Source organism: Falco peregrinus, chromosome 2 (genome assembly GCF_023634155.1).
Source record: "Falco peregrinus isolate bFalPer1 chromosome 2, bFalPer1.pri, whole genome shotgun sequence".
Classification (NCBI taxonomy): Eukaryota; Metazoa; Chordata; class Aves; order Falconiformes; family Falconidae; genus Falco; species Falco peregrinus.
Window position 1 is genome coordinate 105981403 of NC_073722.1, and position 16980 is coordinate 105998382.

General features: G+C 61.8%; 2 protein-coding genes across 3 annotated transcripts; one reads left to right on the plus strand and one right to left on the minus strand.

The window, feature by feature from the left end:
* The first annotated feature begins 946 nt into the window (after positions 1-946).
* On the plus strand, positions 947-5094 carry GAS2L2 (growth arrest specific 2 like 2). Its single transcript, XM_027791054.2, has 6 exons — positions 947-1313; positions 1986-2224; positions 2331-2438; positions 3011-3107; positions 3466-3739; positions 3906-5094. The coding sequence occupies exons 1-6, from the start codon at positions 956-958 to the stop codon at positions 5089-5091; spliced, it is 2262 nt and encodes a 753-aa protein (XP_027646855.2). The 5' UTR covers positions 947-955; the 3' UTR covers positions 5092-5094.
* Positions 5095-6116: 1022 nt separating this feature from the next.
* RASL10B (RAS like family 10 member B) lies at positions 6117-16261 on the minus strand. 2 transcript variants are annotated; one of them, XM_005240469.3, is made up of 4 exons: positions 16031-16261; positions 12478-12810; positions 9724-9848; positions 6117-9334 (listed from the first exon to the last, which is right to left on the minus strand). In XM_005240469.3, exons 2-4 carry the CDS (start codon positions 12691-12693, stop codon positions 9064-9066), a joined length of 612 nt encoding a protein of 203 aa, XP_005240526.1. In that variant the 5' UTR covers positions 12694-12810; positions 16031-16261; the 3' UTR covers positions 6117-9063. The 2 variants fall into 2 exon arrangements, with proteins under 2 accessions (XP_005240526.1, XP_055653839.1); XM_055797864.1 differs by lacking the exon at positions 16031-16261 and adding an exon at positions 14988-15653.
* Between the last annotated feature and the right edge of the window lie 719 nt (positions 16262-16980).

Sequence of the window (16980 nt, forward strand, 5' to 3'; positions counted from 1 at the left end):
GGATCTCTGCCCTGATCCCTACAGCTTTGGGAAGCCCCCACCTTGGGGTTTGGCTTTCCAGCTCCTGGTGCTGCTGTGCCCCAGGCTGTGCATAGGGAGAGCAGGAGGGATGCAGAGACACTGGTCTGAGCATCATCCCCATAATGTGTTTAGAGGTCCTTACACTGGCCTTGCACGGAGCTCAGCCTCTCTCCATCCCTCTGGACACCCCACCCAGGGAGGAGGGAGCCCTGCTCAGGGTCACCCATGCTTGGGCTCCCCTGCTCGGGGGGGCTCCCTGCCGCAGTGTGTTTGGGCTCGCACAGCACATGGCAGCATCTCAGCAGGGTGTCTGAGCCTGTAAAATGGGTGCAAAAATGTGACTACCTCAGGGCTGTCAGTTCAGGGGTACCGAGTCCTGGAGATGCATCTTGCAGGGTCATCAAGTCACCCCAGCTGTGGTCGAGGTGGGTGCAGGGGTGGCAGGGAGGGACAAGCCCCCCATCTTCTGTGGTTGTGAGCAACTTGGGATGCTGACAAGCTGCTGCCTAGCTCCCCAGAGCCATGGATCTCAGGGGAAAACCCACCCTGGGCTGGCTGGGGAAGAAGGAGCAGGGCTGCCAGCAGAGGAGCAGGTGCTGAAGGGTTAATGGGGAGTGTTTGCAGCCAGTCCCTTGTCACCAAGGAGAAGGGAACAGCACTTGGGAAAGAAACAAAACACCCACTGCTCTGGAGGGTAATTTCCTTTCCCCAGCTGCATCACAGCCCTCCGACCCCAGAAGGGCTACCAACACCGGGAGGACGTGTCACTGTCCCGGGGTGGCAGCGAGTGAGTGGCACCAGGTGAGTGTGGCTGTTGGGGAGGTGGGCTGGCGACATGGCCTGGGGCAGCTCCCCATGTCCTCATCACCCGTGACCCCATCATCCGTGTCCCCATCACCCCTTTCCCTTGATCTCCTCCCAGTCTTATGGCATAATGTGGGGGCCACCGGGCACGGCGGTGCGGAGCATCCGTCCCTACCGGTCCAGTGAGCAGTACCTCTATGCCATGAAGGAGGACTTGGCGGAGTGGCTGAAGGAGCTGTACGACCTAGACATCGAGGTGGGCACCTTTGTGGAGGTGCTGGAGACAGGGGCTGTGCTCTGCTCCCACGCCAACAACATCAAACACGTGGCCGAGGAGTTTGCCCGTGCCTGCCCCGGCGTGGCCTGCCACCTCCGCCTGCCCACCACTGGCGTTGCCTGCAACCTGGCGGCACAGCCGGGCACCTTCCAGGCCAGGGACAACATCTCCAACTTCATCCAGTGGTGCAGGAAGGAGATGGATATTAAAGGTAAGATGCAAACCTCCAGCTACCCCATGTCCCTATGTGAAATTCCCTTCCAGCAGCTCCTGGCACCACTGCGGTTGTTTTCCCATGTGTCCCCAAAGCCAGTGCCACCTCAGCAGCTGGCAGCACCATGCGCATGTGTCCCTGAGCTGGCATTTCTTGCCCAAGCTCTTCTGGGCTTGGCAGCAGCTTTGCGGGGTGCTGGCACGCCGCGGGTGTGTTTTCTTGAGTGCAAATATGCACTGGAGGGGTGGAAATGGAAAGGGGGTATGCCACAGCGCGGCCACACCATGCACAGCATGATCCTGGCTGTAAGGCCATCAGGAGCGGTCCTGGCTCTGGGAAAAGGGTCTGTCACGCTGTCCCCACCATCAGTGGATGCCCAGGAAGAGCACGGGCATGGAGTGACCATGACCAGCGCACCCAGCCACAGGTTTTTGTGGCTTTGGGATGCCATGAAACAGCCGCGGTGCCTTTGCATATAGATGTCCAAGGGGAAGACTCTTCCTCTGTTAATTTATCCCGACCTTTGTTGGACCCGTCATACTCCCAGTGGGATGACCCCAGGGAATAACATCCCTTTGGGCGGGTTTTGACTCCGCCTGTGCCCCCCATCCCCTTTGTCCTCATCCCCACGCACCTGCCCTGGCTCAGCCTAGCCCTGCCCTGCCCCAGACGTCCTGATGTTCGAGACAGAGGACTTGGTGCTGAGGAAGAACGAGAAGAACTTTGTGCTGTGCCTGCTGGAGCTGGCACGCCGTGCTGCCCGCTTCGGCATGCGCGCCCCGACCCTCGTACAGATGGAGGAGGAGATCGAGGAAGAGCTCCGCCAGGAGCTGGACCTGCCACCCACAGAATCCCCTCTGCCCCGGACCCCCAGGAAACCACGGGACCTCCACAACCTTGACCAGATGGTATGGAGGGGCATGTAACGGGATGGGGATGGAGATGGGGATGGGGATGGACACCCCAGGACCTTTCCCAGGAGCCCTGGTGAGGACCCATTCCTGCTGCCCACAGGTCCAGCACCTGGTGAGTCGCTGTACCTGCCCCGTCCAGTTCCCCATGATCAAGATATCTGAAGGGAAATACCGTGTGGGTGACTCTGACACCCTCATCTTTGTCCGGGTGAGTCCGCTTCACCCTGTGCTTTTGGGGTGCAGGCACCAGGAATCCTGCTCTGGAGCCTCTTCCATAATCCATGGCCCAAACGGGGCCAATGTGGGGATTTTGGCCATTATCCCCAAAGCAGGGCAGCTTGGCTCTGTGGTACATGTTTGCATGGATGTAACCATCAATGTGTACGGGACCTGCCATCCCACCCCAAGCCAGAGCCAGGTCTTACCCAGCAACGGGAACACAGGGATGCTCTGCCCCTGCCTGGATCTGTCCATAAGCCTGACCTTCCCAAAGGGATCAGCATACGGCAGTGGAGAGGTGTTTTCCAAAAAGCTCCCCACTCTCCTCGTGGTGGTGAAATGTGCCTGTCAGGATAGCATTGGGACCTGAGACCCTCCCCACCTCAGTGGCGGTGAGCCAGGGATGAAGCCATCCTTTGGGACAGCTGGTGGCACTTTGGGCAAGCTCCCAGAGCCCGGCTGAGCGTGCCACCCCCCGGCTGCTTAAAAAGAGGTGGGGGGGTCCTATGGGTGCATCGCATGCACCTCTCGGGGCCTCACAGCGCAGGGCATCCCGTGCAGATCCTGCGGGAGCACGTCATGGTGCGGGTCGGTGGCGGCTGGGACACGCTGGAGCACTACCTGGACAAGCACGACCCGTGCCGCTGCACCTCGCTCTGTGAGTCCCTGCGCCCCCAGACCCCTGGCTCTGCCCCATGGCTGGGGTGAGGGAGGGTCTGGCATGGGTGTCGCTGCTTCTGGGGCTGTTTGCAGGAGTGGGAGGTTTTGTTACCCCAGTGCCTCGTTGCTGGGCTGGGGAATGTCTGGGTTTGGGGACTCTCTTTGGTTTTGGTGGCCACTAGAGGTCACGGCAGACTTTTGGATGGAGCTGGACCCCCAAAGCCCCTTTGCAAGGGAGCACAAGTTCACACCAGCATCCCTGGGGGGGATGGATGCTGAGCAATGGCTGGGTGGGCTGCACCCGGCGGTGGGTGCAATGGACAAGGGTGCTGAGCCTCCCCCCGTTTTCCCCACAGCTCACAAACAAGCCTGGAAAACCAGGAACCCCCAGCAGCAAGTGCAGCATGAGATCTGGCTGTGCCCAGCCTCGAAGGCAGCCCCCCGCGGCCAGCCCCCTCCTGCGCTGCTGGTCAGCCGCTCGCAGAGTCCCCTGCCCCCTGTCACCTGGGGACCCCGTGCCCCCCCCAGCCCCCGGCCCCCTGCCACCCCCTCACCGGAGGGTTCAGGTCGCCCACCGGGTGCCAGCCCTCGCCGGGAGCCAGCAGAGCCCCAGAGGGTCCCTTCGAGCAGGTAAGTGGTGCAGAGATGCTTCGTGCCCCAAACTGCCTGGTTTCAGAGCAGGTTTTCTCATATCCCTAGTTATTTTTCCCCCTCCTTTCTGGTGGTTCCCAGCTCCAGGCTGGATGGAGGAGGGATGCAGCAGCTCCCAGCCCCTCTCTGCTCTCTCTTCTTGCAGGGTGCCTTCGGGGAGGCAGCCGCCACCATCCAGGTCACCCATTCGACCCAGCTCTCCTGGCCACAGGGCGACGTGCCGGGCACCCACCCCTTCCCGGGTGACCCCCAGAATGCAGGACAGCGTGGGGGTCCCCAAGGCGTTGTGTGGGAGCACCCCAGGGAAACCCCCGCCGGCACTGGTACGAGGCAGGTCCGCAGCACCCACCACCCGGCTGACACCAGCATCTCCAAAAAGTGCCCAGCAAGGAGGCAAATCCTCTGTGGCAGCTGCCAGGCCACAAGAAGGGGGGGTCCCTGCTGTGGTGACTGCCCGTGCCCCCAGCCCCAGCAAGAGCTGTGCCCCCTCCCCACACCGGGATGCCCGAGGAGACTCACAGAGCCAGAAAATCCTGCGGGAAAGGAACCGGGGAGCCCTCAGCCGGGGCCAACCGTCCTCACCCCAAAATTCCTCCAGCCAGCCTCTGAAACAGGACGGCAGCATTAAGCCCCCCACCAAAGCCAGCCCATCCACCTGCCGGCCCCCCACCCCTCCGGCCCATTTTGCAGATGGGTGTAAGGTCTGTGCTGCTGGGGGGGGTCCGCAGGGGACCCAGCAGTGCCACCCAGCCCAGAACCCAAGGGCTGGGGGTGCCGAGGGACCCGGGGCGCTGGCAGCCTGTGGCGGTGGTGGGGGCAGTGAGGGGCTCCGGGGGTGCTGTGGGCACGTGCAGCCCCCCGGCTATGGCAGGGTGGTACAGGAGCTCTCCCGCGGGTGGCAGCCCCTGCGCCCTGTGGGGTTGGGGAGCTGGGCCCCTAAAACGCCCCCACGAGCTGCCCCGCAGCCCACCCCCATCCCGGATGGGGACGAGGTGGAGGGGCCAGGGGTGGTGGTCCAGACCCCCCGGGGATCCAGGACCAGCAATGTGCCCAAGCCCCGGCGGTGCCTGAAGAAACCCGAGCGTGTGCCCTCCATCTACAAGCTGAAGCTTCGACCCAAGGTGCATCCCCGGCGGGACCACAGGCCAGGCAAGCGCCCCTCGCGTATCCCCACCCCGCTGGGGCATCGCCCACTGCCCCCCCGGGGCCAGCATCACCCCTCAGGCCCCCCCCGGCCACCCCAGCCCGCTGGCACACATCCCAGGGCCAAGCCCTCGCCAGCTGACAGCAACGCCTGGCTGACCGAGGATGACGAGGAGGCATGGGTCTGACCCCCGCCCCCCCCCCCCCCCCCCCCCCGCCCCGAGTTTCGGTGGGGATGGACCCCTCGGTCACCCAAAGGTGGGGGCAGTGGTGAAGCCGGAGCGGTGGTGCCCGGGGTCAGTGTGGGCAGCATGATGGATTTGCTTCCAGGCAAGCTGGGGGGACCCCCATTGCTCTTCGGAGCTGCACCCCCTCCTTCCCCAGGTTGGGTTTTTTTTTTCAGACTTGGGAATTCTCCTCCTACACAGGCATCCTTGTACTCTTTTGGGTGGAAAAATCCAGCCCCAGATTGAGAGAACGGGGCACTTTCTGCAGGGAAGAGGGGTGTAGCTGGCCCCCACAGTGCCCCCCTAGAGCGGGGACACCCCACACTTGGCATCCAAGCGCGCAAACCATCTTGTACCTCAGTCTCCCCCGTCTGTACAATGGGACTAACGATCCTTATGTCTTACAGCACCAACAGGCTTAATGAGTGTTCGAGCTGCTCAGGTCGGGGGGGTCACAGGAGGTGACCCTGGCTGAACCCCGTGGGCTTCCTTCTGGGCGAAGGTGGGAGACCCACAGGGTGGGTGGTCACCTCGGCAGCGATGGTCAGGGTGGCAGCTGTCACCAAGGCTCACGGCAGCCGCGGCCCCGGCGGTGGTGTCTGTGCAATAGAGATATACCAAAGCTCTTCTGTTTCAGCATATTTTCCGTGTGGGTGGGGAGGGAGAGAAGATAATCCTGGTGTGGGGGTCACGGCTGGGGAAGGGAATCCCCGCTGCCAGGCTGCTGCCTGTGTGCACAGCCAGCGCCCCTCCGGGAGCCCCACGGGGGCCAGAAGAACCCCATCTTCCAAGAGAGGATGAAGCCAGACCCACACCCCTGCAGAGTTGCAGCAAGGGCAAGCGCTGGGGCCTTGTGGATGCAAAACCTGCTTGCAAAAATAATCCTTTTGCAGGGGAGAAACCAGTTCCCCCAGCCTGGACCACTGCCTCCCACAGAAGGGCTGTGAGAGCGGCAGCAGGGCGCTGAGCACTCTGGCGCCACGGGCAAAGAGCAGCGAGGCAGGAACAGAACCAAGGGGGACAGACCTGATTTTTAATTTGATTTCAAGGAAGGGGGTGCAGGGTATTACAGGCGGTGTAGACACCTTGGGAATCTCCAACAAGAAGTCCGGGGGAGAGGGGAGGAAAGTCCAGGCAACCAGGATGCTTACCGGGGCAGGAGGAGGAGGAGGAGAGGGAAGCATCCTTGCCGGGGCTGGACCAAACCCAGGCATCACCTCCTGCGGCACCACATGCATGGGGTCTGAAACCCAGCACTGCCCTGGGGACAGCGGTGGGGACACCCTTGGCCTCTCCCAGGCTCGGGAGCAGGTGATTTTTAGCAGGACCAGGGTGGCGTTGGGCGAGCGGTAACGCTTCGTATGAAGGGCGTGAGTAGGGGGCAAGGCGCAGGTCACTTGTAGCTGCTGCTGTGCTCCTGGCTGCTCTGATCCCCATCAGCCTGGCCACACGCCGGACATCCCTGCCCTGCTTTCCCTGCCTGCACCCAGCGGGTGCCACCACCCTGTTTCCCTGCCTGCACCCAGTGGGTGCCACCACCTCCTGGGCTCCTGGGAAAGTAGCTCTTTGTAGCCCTCGTTTTCTCGGGAGCTGGGAAATGCTGTCAAAGCAGTGAGAGTTATTATTACTAATATAACTTTCTCTGTCTATAAAGTACAATAGAAGATAACAATTATATTTATAACTTTTTTTTTTTCCAAAATACTAAATAGATGCTATAAAAACCTGTAACTAATTGTGCTATAAACTGCAGGCTACAGGGTTATAACAAACAATGTATTGGCTTAATCGTTGATATGTGTACATCGGAGCACTTTATAAATGCTTTATTAGTAGCATTTACCGAGGAGTTTCCTTCTCAAACGATTTGGAGGGATAAAGCTAGCCAGAGACCGACAACGTGGACTTACATGTGTTAATAAATCCGGATGGGATGAGGCTGGGGGGTACACACGGGTGGGAAGCCCGGTGGGTTTGCCATGAAGGCAAGGGATGGTGATGAGTGCCACTGCCCTTCCCCGGCCAGGGCTCTTACAGCCACCTGAGATGGATCCATGTCCCCCCATCGCCTTTTCTCTTTTTTTCCTTTTATTTTTTTTTTTTTTGAGCAAGGGGAATGGAGTTTGGTTCCCGAAGCGGCTGCTGGAGGGGGAAGGGAGGAGTGGGGTGACCCCAACCCTGCGGCACTGGGGCTGCGGGGCAGCACAGGGTCCCAGTGCAGGGATGGGGTGGTGGGATGCATGGTGCCGGAGCTCAGCTGGACCTACTCTAAATAAGAAGTGTTCCCAAGAGCACAGCAGTGCTTCTGGGAGATGGGAACCGGGAGATGAACCTGGCAGCGGGGGAAGAGATGGGGCCAGTGTCCTTTTGCTTTACTGCCCGGAGCAGCGCTCGATACCTGCATCTCCTGGTTACACCAGAAATCACTGAGATGGTTTTGTTGGAGGATGAACCAGCCTCAGATCCCACCTCAGAAGCCGAGGACGGCGTTTCCCCGAGCAGCTAAGAAAGAGGAACCACAACCCCCTCGGCCTCTTGCTCCCCCCTCGCCAACACACCACCCCAACAGCATTTCCTAACAAGGGCTGCACTTTGGCCCCTGTACCGCAGGACAAGACGAAGGTGAGCTGCAAGTCTGGCGTAAAGACAAGATGAAAGATTTTTAAAAAAATAAAAAAATAACAAAAATATGTGGGGGCTCACTTTCCTATCAGGGATACACAGAGAGAAAAAAAAAAAGGAATGCAACTCCAGCTCCCTATTGCTTTGGAGGCTGCCTTCCCACCGCTGCCGTCTCACAAGGATGGAGTATCGTGGTGGGAAAGTCTCACGTGGATGGAGCATCGTGGTGGGAAAGGCCGGTGGGGGTCGGCCCTGCCTGGTGGCACCGCTGGCAGGATGTGATGGCATGGGGGGGCTGCCTGCCAGCCCGGGAGCTGCCGGGGGGTTGGCTCGAAGCCGTGCAAAGCCGGTCGCCCGCTGAGCCTGGGACACAAGGTAGCGGAGGGGTGACCTGCCTGGCAAGGAGCGTTTTGAGATTATTTGGTGTTTAACAGGCTGGTGGGGAGGAGAAGCCTTCCTTGGCTGAACCGGGGCAGAACGGGGACTCAGAGCCCTGGGGAAGCAGCACTCAGCACCCCAGGGGGATGTAGGGGGCAGGATGGGGGCTTTCCGGTGTTTTTTTTTTTCCCTTTCTTGCTTTCATCCAGAAATTCCACCTGGAAATCTGACCCAACCAAGCCAAAAGAGAGCCCGTGTCACCTGGGGACACCTCTGGCTGGAGGCTGCTCTGCCCTCTGAGGGGAGAAACCCCAGCTCCACAGGAGGAAAACGGGACTCCCATCTCCACCGTGCCCCAGGGATGGAGCCAGCCCCAGCGCATCGGGACACAGGCACTGGGCAATACCCTTCCAGGGGGCAGGCGATGGCAGGCAGCAGCAAGTGTTGCCCCTGCGATGCTGGGGCAGGAGCCAGCGAGGACAGACTCAAGAGCCAACCTCTGGGCACCACCTGAGGCATCTCCTCCCCCTCTCCAGTGCCACGCAGCATTTCAGGCACAGCAGAGATGCAGACCCCCCGGGACGGCTTTGGCCCGGAGCACCAGAGGCTCAGAGAGGGCTTGGGGGTTTAGCTGAGGTCCTCCCTCACCCTTCACCACCTCCAGGCAGCCCGGCCACCCACCCGCTCCAACCTGCCGGTGGCCACTGCATCACCCTGCCCAGCACCACCCAAGGTGCACTGTCCCCAAATGTCACCACAGGGTGCCAGTGCCGGTGGGGAAGAAACCCCCCCCAGGTGCCTCTGTCACAGTTCCCACCGTGGCATCACCCCACAGGGAGCGGTGACACCAGCGCTCGCCGGGGAGCCGTGGTCCCAGAGGATGGGTGGCCACAGGGGCATGGCCAGGGGGGTCCATGGGGGCAGGGGGGGTGCTCACATGATGGTGCATCGGTTCCTGCGGAGGGCACCCTGGAAGCGGATGGTGGTGTGGACGTGCTTGCAGCGGGCACAGCCCACGCTCTTCAGGAGCTCGCTGAAGAGCAGCAGGATGTGCCAGTTGTACTTGGCCGAGCACTCGATGTAGCCACACTTCCATGTCTTCTTCACCAGGTTGGAGACGTTCCAGCGCGGGATCACCCGGCCCCGCTGCAGGTCCCGCTTGTTGCCCACGATGATGATGGGTGTCTCTGAAGTGCCGATGACTCTGGGGAGGGCGGGTGGTGAGGGAGGGCAGAGGGAGGACCCACCAGCCCGCAGACCCCGACCTGTCCCAAACCAGCTCTTGGCTTTGGCTTGCTGAGATGTGACTCCTCTTGCCCTGTCCCCTTGTCCCTCTTTCACTGCCAGTCCTGCCCCCGCCAGCCCCAGTTGCTTTCCCAGGGATGGCTGTCCTCACCCAGAGGGGATACCTGGCCGGGGTCCTGCTCCTTCTCCTGCCCTCAGGTCCAGTTATGTTTTTGGGCTCCCAGCCCCGCAAACGGGCTTTGTCCCAGTCTGTAATATGTGATCTCCAATATCGAGATCAGGGGAGCGCTGGGAGAAGCCCTGCCAGGAGCCGCGGGGGGGATGCATCCTCTGGGAAGTGGTCCCTACCTGGTTTCCAGGATCTGCTGGCGGATGGTTTTGATGTACTCGAAGCTGTCAAAGCAACAGATGTCATAGACCAGGATGTAGGCATGGACGCTCCGGAGCCCCCTGCAACACACGTCCGCCCACTCCTGCAAGGTGCAGAGAGGGATCAATCCTGGCTCAGCCCTGTCGCCGTGCCCGGGGGGTGCCCCACACTGCTTCGGGGCTGGGCATGTCAAGGGGGCTGCTACACCAGCAGGTAGCAAGGGGGCTGCATGCTCTCCAGCCCCGACACCCAGCAGCACCCATCTCACCTCTGCTCTGCCCTGCTCCGTCCCTGCGATGGCTGTGCTTGCCCCCTGCAGCCCATCAGCCACCCCCTCCATCTCCAGAGAGCCCTTATCCCCCTCATTAATCCAGAGGAGAGATAATGGGATTTGTCAGCTCCCATTCCTCTCCTGAGCGAGGATTACAGCCTGTCTAATGCACAGCGGCCCAGAGGCGAGCTGGGAGCAGGGCTGAATGAGGCCCCCTGCCCTGGATTTAAAAGCTTCAACCTCCAGAGCTGCTAATTAGGTGTGTCAATTAGTGATGCACCCTGGCTTTTGGGTAGGGCAGGTGAGGAGGATGCTCAGCCCATCCCTGTCACTGTGGGGCTGGGCGTGATGGACCAAGGGTCAGAGGAGAAGGTGATGGCAGGGCTGTTTGGAGGGGACACGGGGACAGGAGAGGAGGGGCAGCTGCTCGGGAGTGGGGTCTGTGAGAGCGAGATCAGGAGCCAGGGCAGAAGCAAGCAGGGGCGGCCTCTCCACAGCCAAATTTTGGAGCTGTAAGAAATACATGTTATTAGGAAAGCTTTGGGTTTCCATGAATAACAGGACTTTTTATCCATGCTGTAGGAGTGAAAATCTGCCCCTTCCAGAGGCACTTCCCAGGCACTTTCCCAGCCCAGCAGCGGTACTGGGAATGGCAGCCTGCGCAGGCAGCACCGCAAACCCTCCTGAGTGCCACAGGAGAGAAGAAAGATGCACCAAGGAGGAAAGGCATCGCTTCTCCCTGAGCAAACCTCTTCAGTACCGTGATTCATCCCTTTCTGAGTTTATCACTGGAACGAGGCAAAACAAGACCTAGGACCGAAGGGACCTGGGAAAAGGAAAGTTTTGGGGTGCGGGTTGGTCTCCATCGCAGACTGCAGCAGGGAAAGGAGCTGGAAGCGAGCAGCATGACACAGCCCCTCTCCTGTCCACCGAGGGGAGGAGACGGCATGTAGCTCCTTGGTATCAGAGGCAGGTGGATGAAGTGGCAGTGCCTCAGGTTACTCTGAGTCCTGATAACACCTGGGAGATTAATAAATTACAGCTATTTCACCACGCTGGGGTGCAACTTGCTCCGGCACCGTGCTGTCAGGACGGTTTTCCCCATGCAGGGCAGGTTTGCTGGGATGCTTAGGGCTGGAGGATGGTTGCACTGTGCATCCCGCCTGGCCCTGTGTGGGAGCAGGATGTCAGGGAGCCACCGGTGCTTGCTCCTCTCCCAGAACGCTGCCGCTGCCGCAGGGATGCTGCTCCAGGGCATGGAGCAGAGCCCAGCAATGCTTCCCAGCTGACAAAGCCATATCCCCCGCCACGGTCCTCTCCTTCCTCCTCGGAGCCATCCCGCTGACCACCCTCTCTCCCCTGGAAACCTCCATCTGTTCCCACCGGCTGCCTCCTCTTGAGCACAGCAAGGCAGGGAGTTAATCGACTATGTTGGCATCGGCTGTCTTGTCAATAAATTACCCTTTGCTATTTCAGGCTCTCTCGCGCACTGACCTTTTGTTCTCTGCACACACCAATTAATTTTTAAACCTCCTCCTCACCCCTAGAGTGCTCACTTCACCTCCTGTCCGATGGCACAGGGGAAGCTTGGAGCACTATGAGGCCTCTGCAACCCCATCCTCATGGGGCACGGGAGCAATATCATTATATTGATTAAAAATACAAGAGAGCCCAGCTCCTGCGGAGGTGCCCCCGCTGGTGGCATTGCCCCCCGACGTGGCTTCGGCCATGGTTGGGCACCTCCAGCTCCTTTCCCCACAATAGTGGCACAACTTGTACCATTGGGATGGGGCTACGGCACGAGCTTAAAATCCTCTTTTTTCCCATTAAACCCCCCTAAGTGGTCAGCAGTGGTGACAACGCTTCCTGGCCCCACTTTTGGGGCTGTTTTGGGAGCATCTGAGAGTGCTGGGGGGTTGAGGAGGAGCTGGTGGGCTCAGCACCCCAGGGACAAGCCCAGGCAATGCTGGGGGGGCAACGACCACCCTGGGAGGGGATGAGCAGCCGTGCTCTGCCTGGCTTGGGCAGGGGGTGTGCCAGTGGGCTCCCCAGGAACCCCTGGGTTTCACCTGAATGCTCTGGCTACAGTCCACAAGCCCTTGGCTGGTACCATCTCTGACAGCCATGGAAGCGGATCCCAGTGCTCCAGGATCCACTGCCCAGCTGGACGGGGCTGTGGGCATTGCCAGAGCCATGGTCCTTGGAGTAGGATGCCACCCTGCCAGCATTTGCCATCATTTTAGGTGAAAAAGCTTTAGAAGACGGTTTGTCCCGGGCCCATTCAGCCAGTAGCCATGAGGATGTGATCCTTTTAGCAAGCAAACCCTGACGTGGAGGAAGATGCATCCCCCGAAGTGGAGGAACTGGGACACCCCAGGGTTGCACAGCAAAACCCTATGGAGGTCACCAGAGACCCCCCCAGCGTGGAGGTGCCATTGCACCGAGCCAGGTGCACCCCTACCTGCAGGGTGTTGACGGGGAAGGCAGTGATGGGGGGGAAGTCCATGATCTGCAGGTCGTGGACGTGGCCGTTCATGACGACGGCAGGCAGGTAGACGCGGCGGGCCGTGGTGGGCACGCAGACCTCGCTGAACTCGTTGTAGAGGAACTGCCGGACTATGGCACTCTTGCCCACACCCTGGGCTCCCAGCACGGCGATCTTGAACGTTGCCACCATGCCGCTGCGTGCCAGCCGCTGCCCTGGTGCTGCCCCTGCGGTGCCGAGGCTGCATATTCCCGCGCAGGGGGCCTCAGCCCCATTCAGGATGCATTTCCCCTCCGGGACAGCCCATCACTGCAAGGCCAAGGAGAAGCTGGTCAGATCCTAGAGACACCCTAGCAGACTCCACTATTGCTTCAGGTAACGTTTTCCCATGCAAGAACCTATGGAAAAGGGTTATATCTGTCCTTGGGGGGCAGGAGCATCTCCCAGGGCTGGGCAATGTCTCCAGCAGGCCCTCGCACTGGGAGATCTCAGGGTCCACCCCCCACCAGAGGGTCCCACCCACCAGAGCAAAGGAGAGGCAGGATTTGAGCAAACTTTATCCCAGGAAGGTTCTCACAGGCACATTCAACCCTTTTGGTACCAGAGCAAGGAAACCACCGGGAAAGAGATTGTCTGTGGCTCAGGGTTTGCCCAGCCCTGGCAGCAGAGGGGTCCTGGGTTGTGCTGGGGGCTTGTCCCATAGCATCCGTGGGGACCATCACTGGCTGCTCCATCCCGGTGCTCCCCTGAGCAGGGGAATCCATCTTCCCTCCGCTTGGACAGCCAGAATTGCCTTTTGCTGGGATGGGGGAGAGATTGCTCTGCGCCTGCGAGCGACAGCTTTAACATTTAATTTCAGGCTTTGAGTGGTTTGGCAATTAACTTGATGGAGGCTAATTTCCCAGCCAGCTGACGGGGTGAGCCCACAAGCCGCTGGCACACGTGCTGAGGCTGGAGGGGCCCTGGGGCAGGGCCACACGTTGGGGGATACGGGGTAATAACCCACACACAAGGATGCCGGAGCCAAGTCTGAGGAACCCAAAGGTCCGTTGGCACTGGGTTCCCAACCAGGGGCTGGGATGGAAAGAGCAAGGGTGAGGGCCTGGGTCCCACTTGCACTCACTCACATCACTAGGAAGCGGCTTGTGCTTTATCCACTTCGCAGATGCTTTTACTAATTTGTGATGCTCTGCTCTGGTGTGTTTTCCCTGAAAACCATCCCCAGAGCCCAGGGCAGCGGTCCCTGAGCTGGCCGAAAGCGGCAGGTTCAAATCATCCTGTCCTGCCTGTTTGAGGGGGGTTATTTGCCCCAGGGATAGCCCAGCCATGGAGGTTCCCGCTGCTGGGTGCCGGGAAGGCCAGGATCCCCACGGTCCCCCAAGCTGGACCGTGGCTCACACCATCCTCACTGTGGGGCTGGGGGCTGGCAGGGTCCGATCCTGCCCCAGGGCAGCAGAGTGGGCTTATGCCCGGGGCTGGGGACACCATGGCACTGCAGGGACCATCCTCTGGGGTGCTGACAGCCCTCAGGGACCCGCTCGCCCCAGCCCCGGCAGCGGGAGCATTTCTGTGCCACATGCAGGGAAATGGGGGATGCAGGAGCCCCCGTACCCAGCCTCGCTGGGGCCTTTGTCCACCAGCAGCAAGCACTGTCACTGCAAACCCCGGGGGTCACTGCTGCAGGGACAGCACTGCCCCCACAAACCCTTCCTCCTTGCAGAAGCGACCCCAGCTCCTCCGTGGGGCCGAGGGGTGATGGAGCAACACAGCTGGGGACCCAGCACCGCGCGGCTGCCCTGACTGGGGGAGCAGGCTGAGCCTTGCCCTGTCACCCCAAAGCCCCCGTCCCCCTCCGGCTAGCACAGGGGGGGCCATGCCTGGGGAGAGCCAGCTCATGGGCCCCAGGAAGCGCGTTTGCACCCCGAAGCATCAGAGGCTGACCAGATGGCTCCCAGCCCCATGAGCATCTCAGGGCAGCGTGCCACCGAGGGAAACTGAGGCACAGCGGGGGGACCAGCAGTGGCGCCGCTTGGGGATGGCAGAGCGGGGGGGCGGTCGGCGGCCCCGGTGCTCAGCGCCAGGCCGAGCTCGGAGGTTGCAGGGCCGGCGGGAGGTTCCTACCGGGAAGGATGCTCCGGCCCCCGGCGCGACCTTGGGCACCCGCCGCCCCCCCGGGGGCAGCCGGGGGAGCCGAGCCCCGACCCCCCCCGCACCCCGCAGCCCACCCCGACCCTCCTGGGGGATGCTCCGGCCGCGGCGGCCAGCGCGGCATCCCCGGCACCGGCCCGGGGGAGGGAGGGGGGCTGGCGGGGGTGCCGGGGGGACACACGCACCCCCAGGCCGGCGCGGCAGGGGGTGAGGGTGGGGGAGCGGGAAGCAGCGGCGCTCAACTTTCGCTGGGGACCCCCCCCCACCCCCCGGCCCTGGCCAGCGGCAACTTTGCCCCCCGTGCCCCCCCCCGCCCCGCTCCCGGCGGGCCCCCCTACCTTGCAGCGGCGGGCCGGGCCGGCGGCGCCCCGGCGGGCGGCGGAGCCATGCGGCGAGCCCGGTGCGGGGCGGGCGGCCCCGCTGCAGAGCCCCGGCCCGGCCCGGCCCGGCCCCCGCCCGGCGCGGCGCTACCGAGGGGCCGGGCGGCGGCGGGGGGCGCCGGGCGGGGGGCGCTGGGTCGCAAAGCCCGGCCCGGGGCACGGGGGCAAGCGGCGGCCGGCGAGGGGGGGGGATGCAGGGATGCCCGGGCGGGAGGCAGGCACTGCTCGGGCGGGGATGCAGGCGGTGGTGCCCGGGAGTGATGCAGAGATGCCCGGGAAGGCAAGGATGCTCTGCCCGGGCGGGGATGCAGGGATGCCTGGGGAGGGATGCAGGCAGTGCCCGGGGCGGGAAGGATGCTCTGCCCGGGCGGGGATGCAGGGATGCCCAGGGAAGGATGTAGGCAGTGCCCGCGGAGGGAAGGATGCTCTGCTCGGGCGGGGATGCAGGGATGCCTGGGGAGGGAAGGATGCTCTGCCCGAGCGGGGATGCAAGGATGCCCGGGAAGGGATGCAGGCAGTCCCCGGGGAGGGAAGGAGGCAGCGCTCGGGAAAGGAGGCAGGGAATGCCCAGACCGAGTCGCAGGAAGCCAGGAGGGACACAGGCTTCTCCCAGGGCTCCGGGGAGGCGCCGATGGGAAAGGACCCTCCCATGTCCCCCCTGCAGTGTGCTGGGTGCGACACTGTCACCCTTTCCCTCCCCGGTGCCCAGCAGCATCTGTGCCCTCGTGCCCCCATCCCGTGGGAGCCCCCTGAGGCCAGACTCCTTTGAGGGAGGAGGGTAGGACCCCTCCCAGGGAGCCTTTCCTCCCTCCGACACTTCTGCTCAGAATGATCTTGGGCACATCACTTCACCTCCTTACTGTGGGTCCAGCTGGCAGGGCTGGGGGTTTCTCTGTGCCCGCTGTCACCGGGGGGTACTTTCAGTCCAGGGTGGTCCCAGGCCCCACCAAGGGAGAGACATATCTCTTGCATTTTTGGGATACCCCACACCAAGCATTTACCTGTGCGTCGGATAGCGAGGAAGAAGCTGGTCGCACCTCCGGGGAGCGTGGTCCAGGCCCCCACCGCACGCTGCCGATGGATGCCCCGCACCTCCCTGCTCCTCCAAGGAGACCTTGAACCCCGCTCCAGCTCACTGTGACACCAGCGAGCACTGGGGTGTCTCCATGGGTCTGGCTGCGATCATGCAGGCTTGGCTGAGCCTGAGCACCAGCCACAGCATCGCTGGGCTCCCCCCAGCCTCGTCAGCACCTTTGGCCGGGAAAAAAAATCATCTCCAGGGGCTCTTCTCCAGGGTGAGGAGGGGGTACAAGTGGAAACACATTGCAGTATCCTTCCTGGGGGAAAAGGGGATGGCAGACACAGCCCCACAGCTCGGGGCGGGGGATGGAGGCAAGGGCAGGTGGCAAAATGCCGAACAGCCTTTGTGCTACTCTGCACCAAGGCTGGGGCTGAGCTCAGCGCCAGGTGAAGGGAGTCAGAGCCCCTTTTCCGTCTCTCACGTTACACTCAGGCTTTCAGAGATTTGGGGCTTATTTCCCTGCAGAGCTGCCTGATGCTTGCAGCGGGGGAAATATTTACGTGTCTCTGGGGGTTATTACCAGCCCTAGATGCTGCTCTTCTTCACCGGTTCCTCAGCTCCCCTTCCCTGCAGCGCCATAAAGCAGCCCTGAGCCTGGGAATATTTCTGGGAGAGGGCAGGGATCGTGGCTGCACATGAACTCTCCTGCACAATTCAGGCTCCAGCCTCGGGGCTATTTTTAGCAGTTCCCTCCGAGATGCTCTTCACTCGCTGTTTTATTTGTGAAATTTAATATATGAGAGAGGGGGGAAGGGAGTGGGGCTGGATCCTGGCACGTCCCCACTGGCTGGGAGGCTTATCCCAGCCTCAGCAATAGGAGAGTGACACAAACCTAAAATCATCTGTCAAAGAGCTCCGTGCCCGGGCACG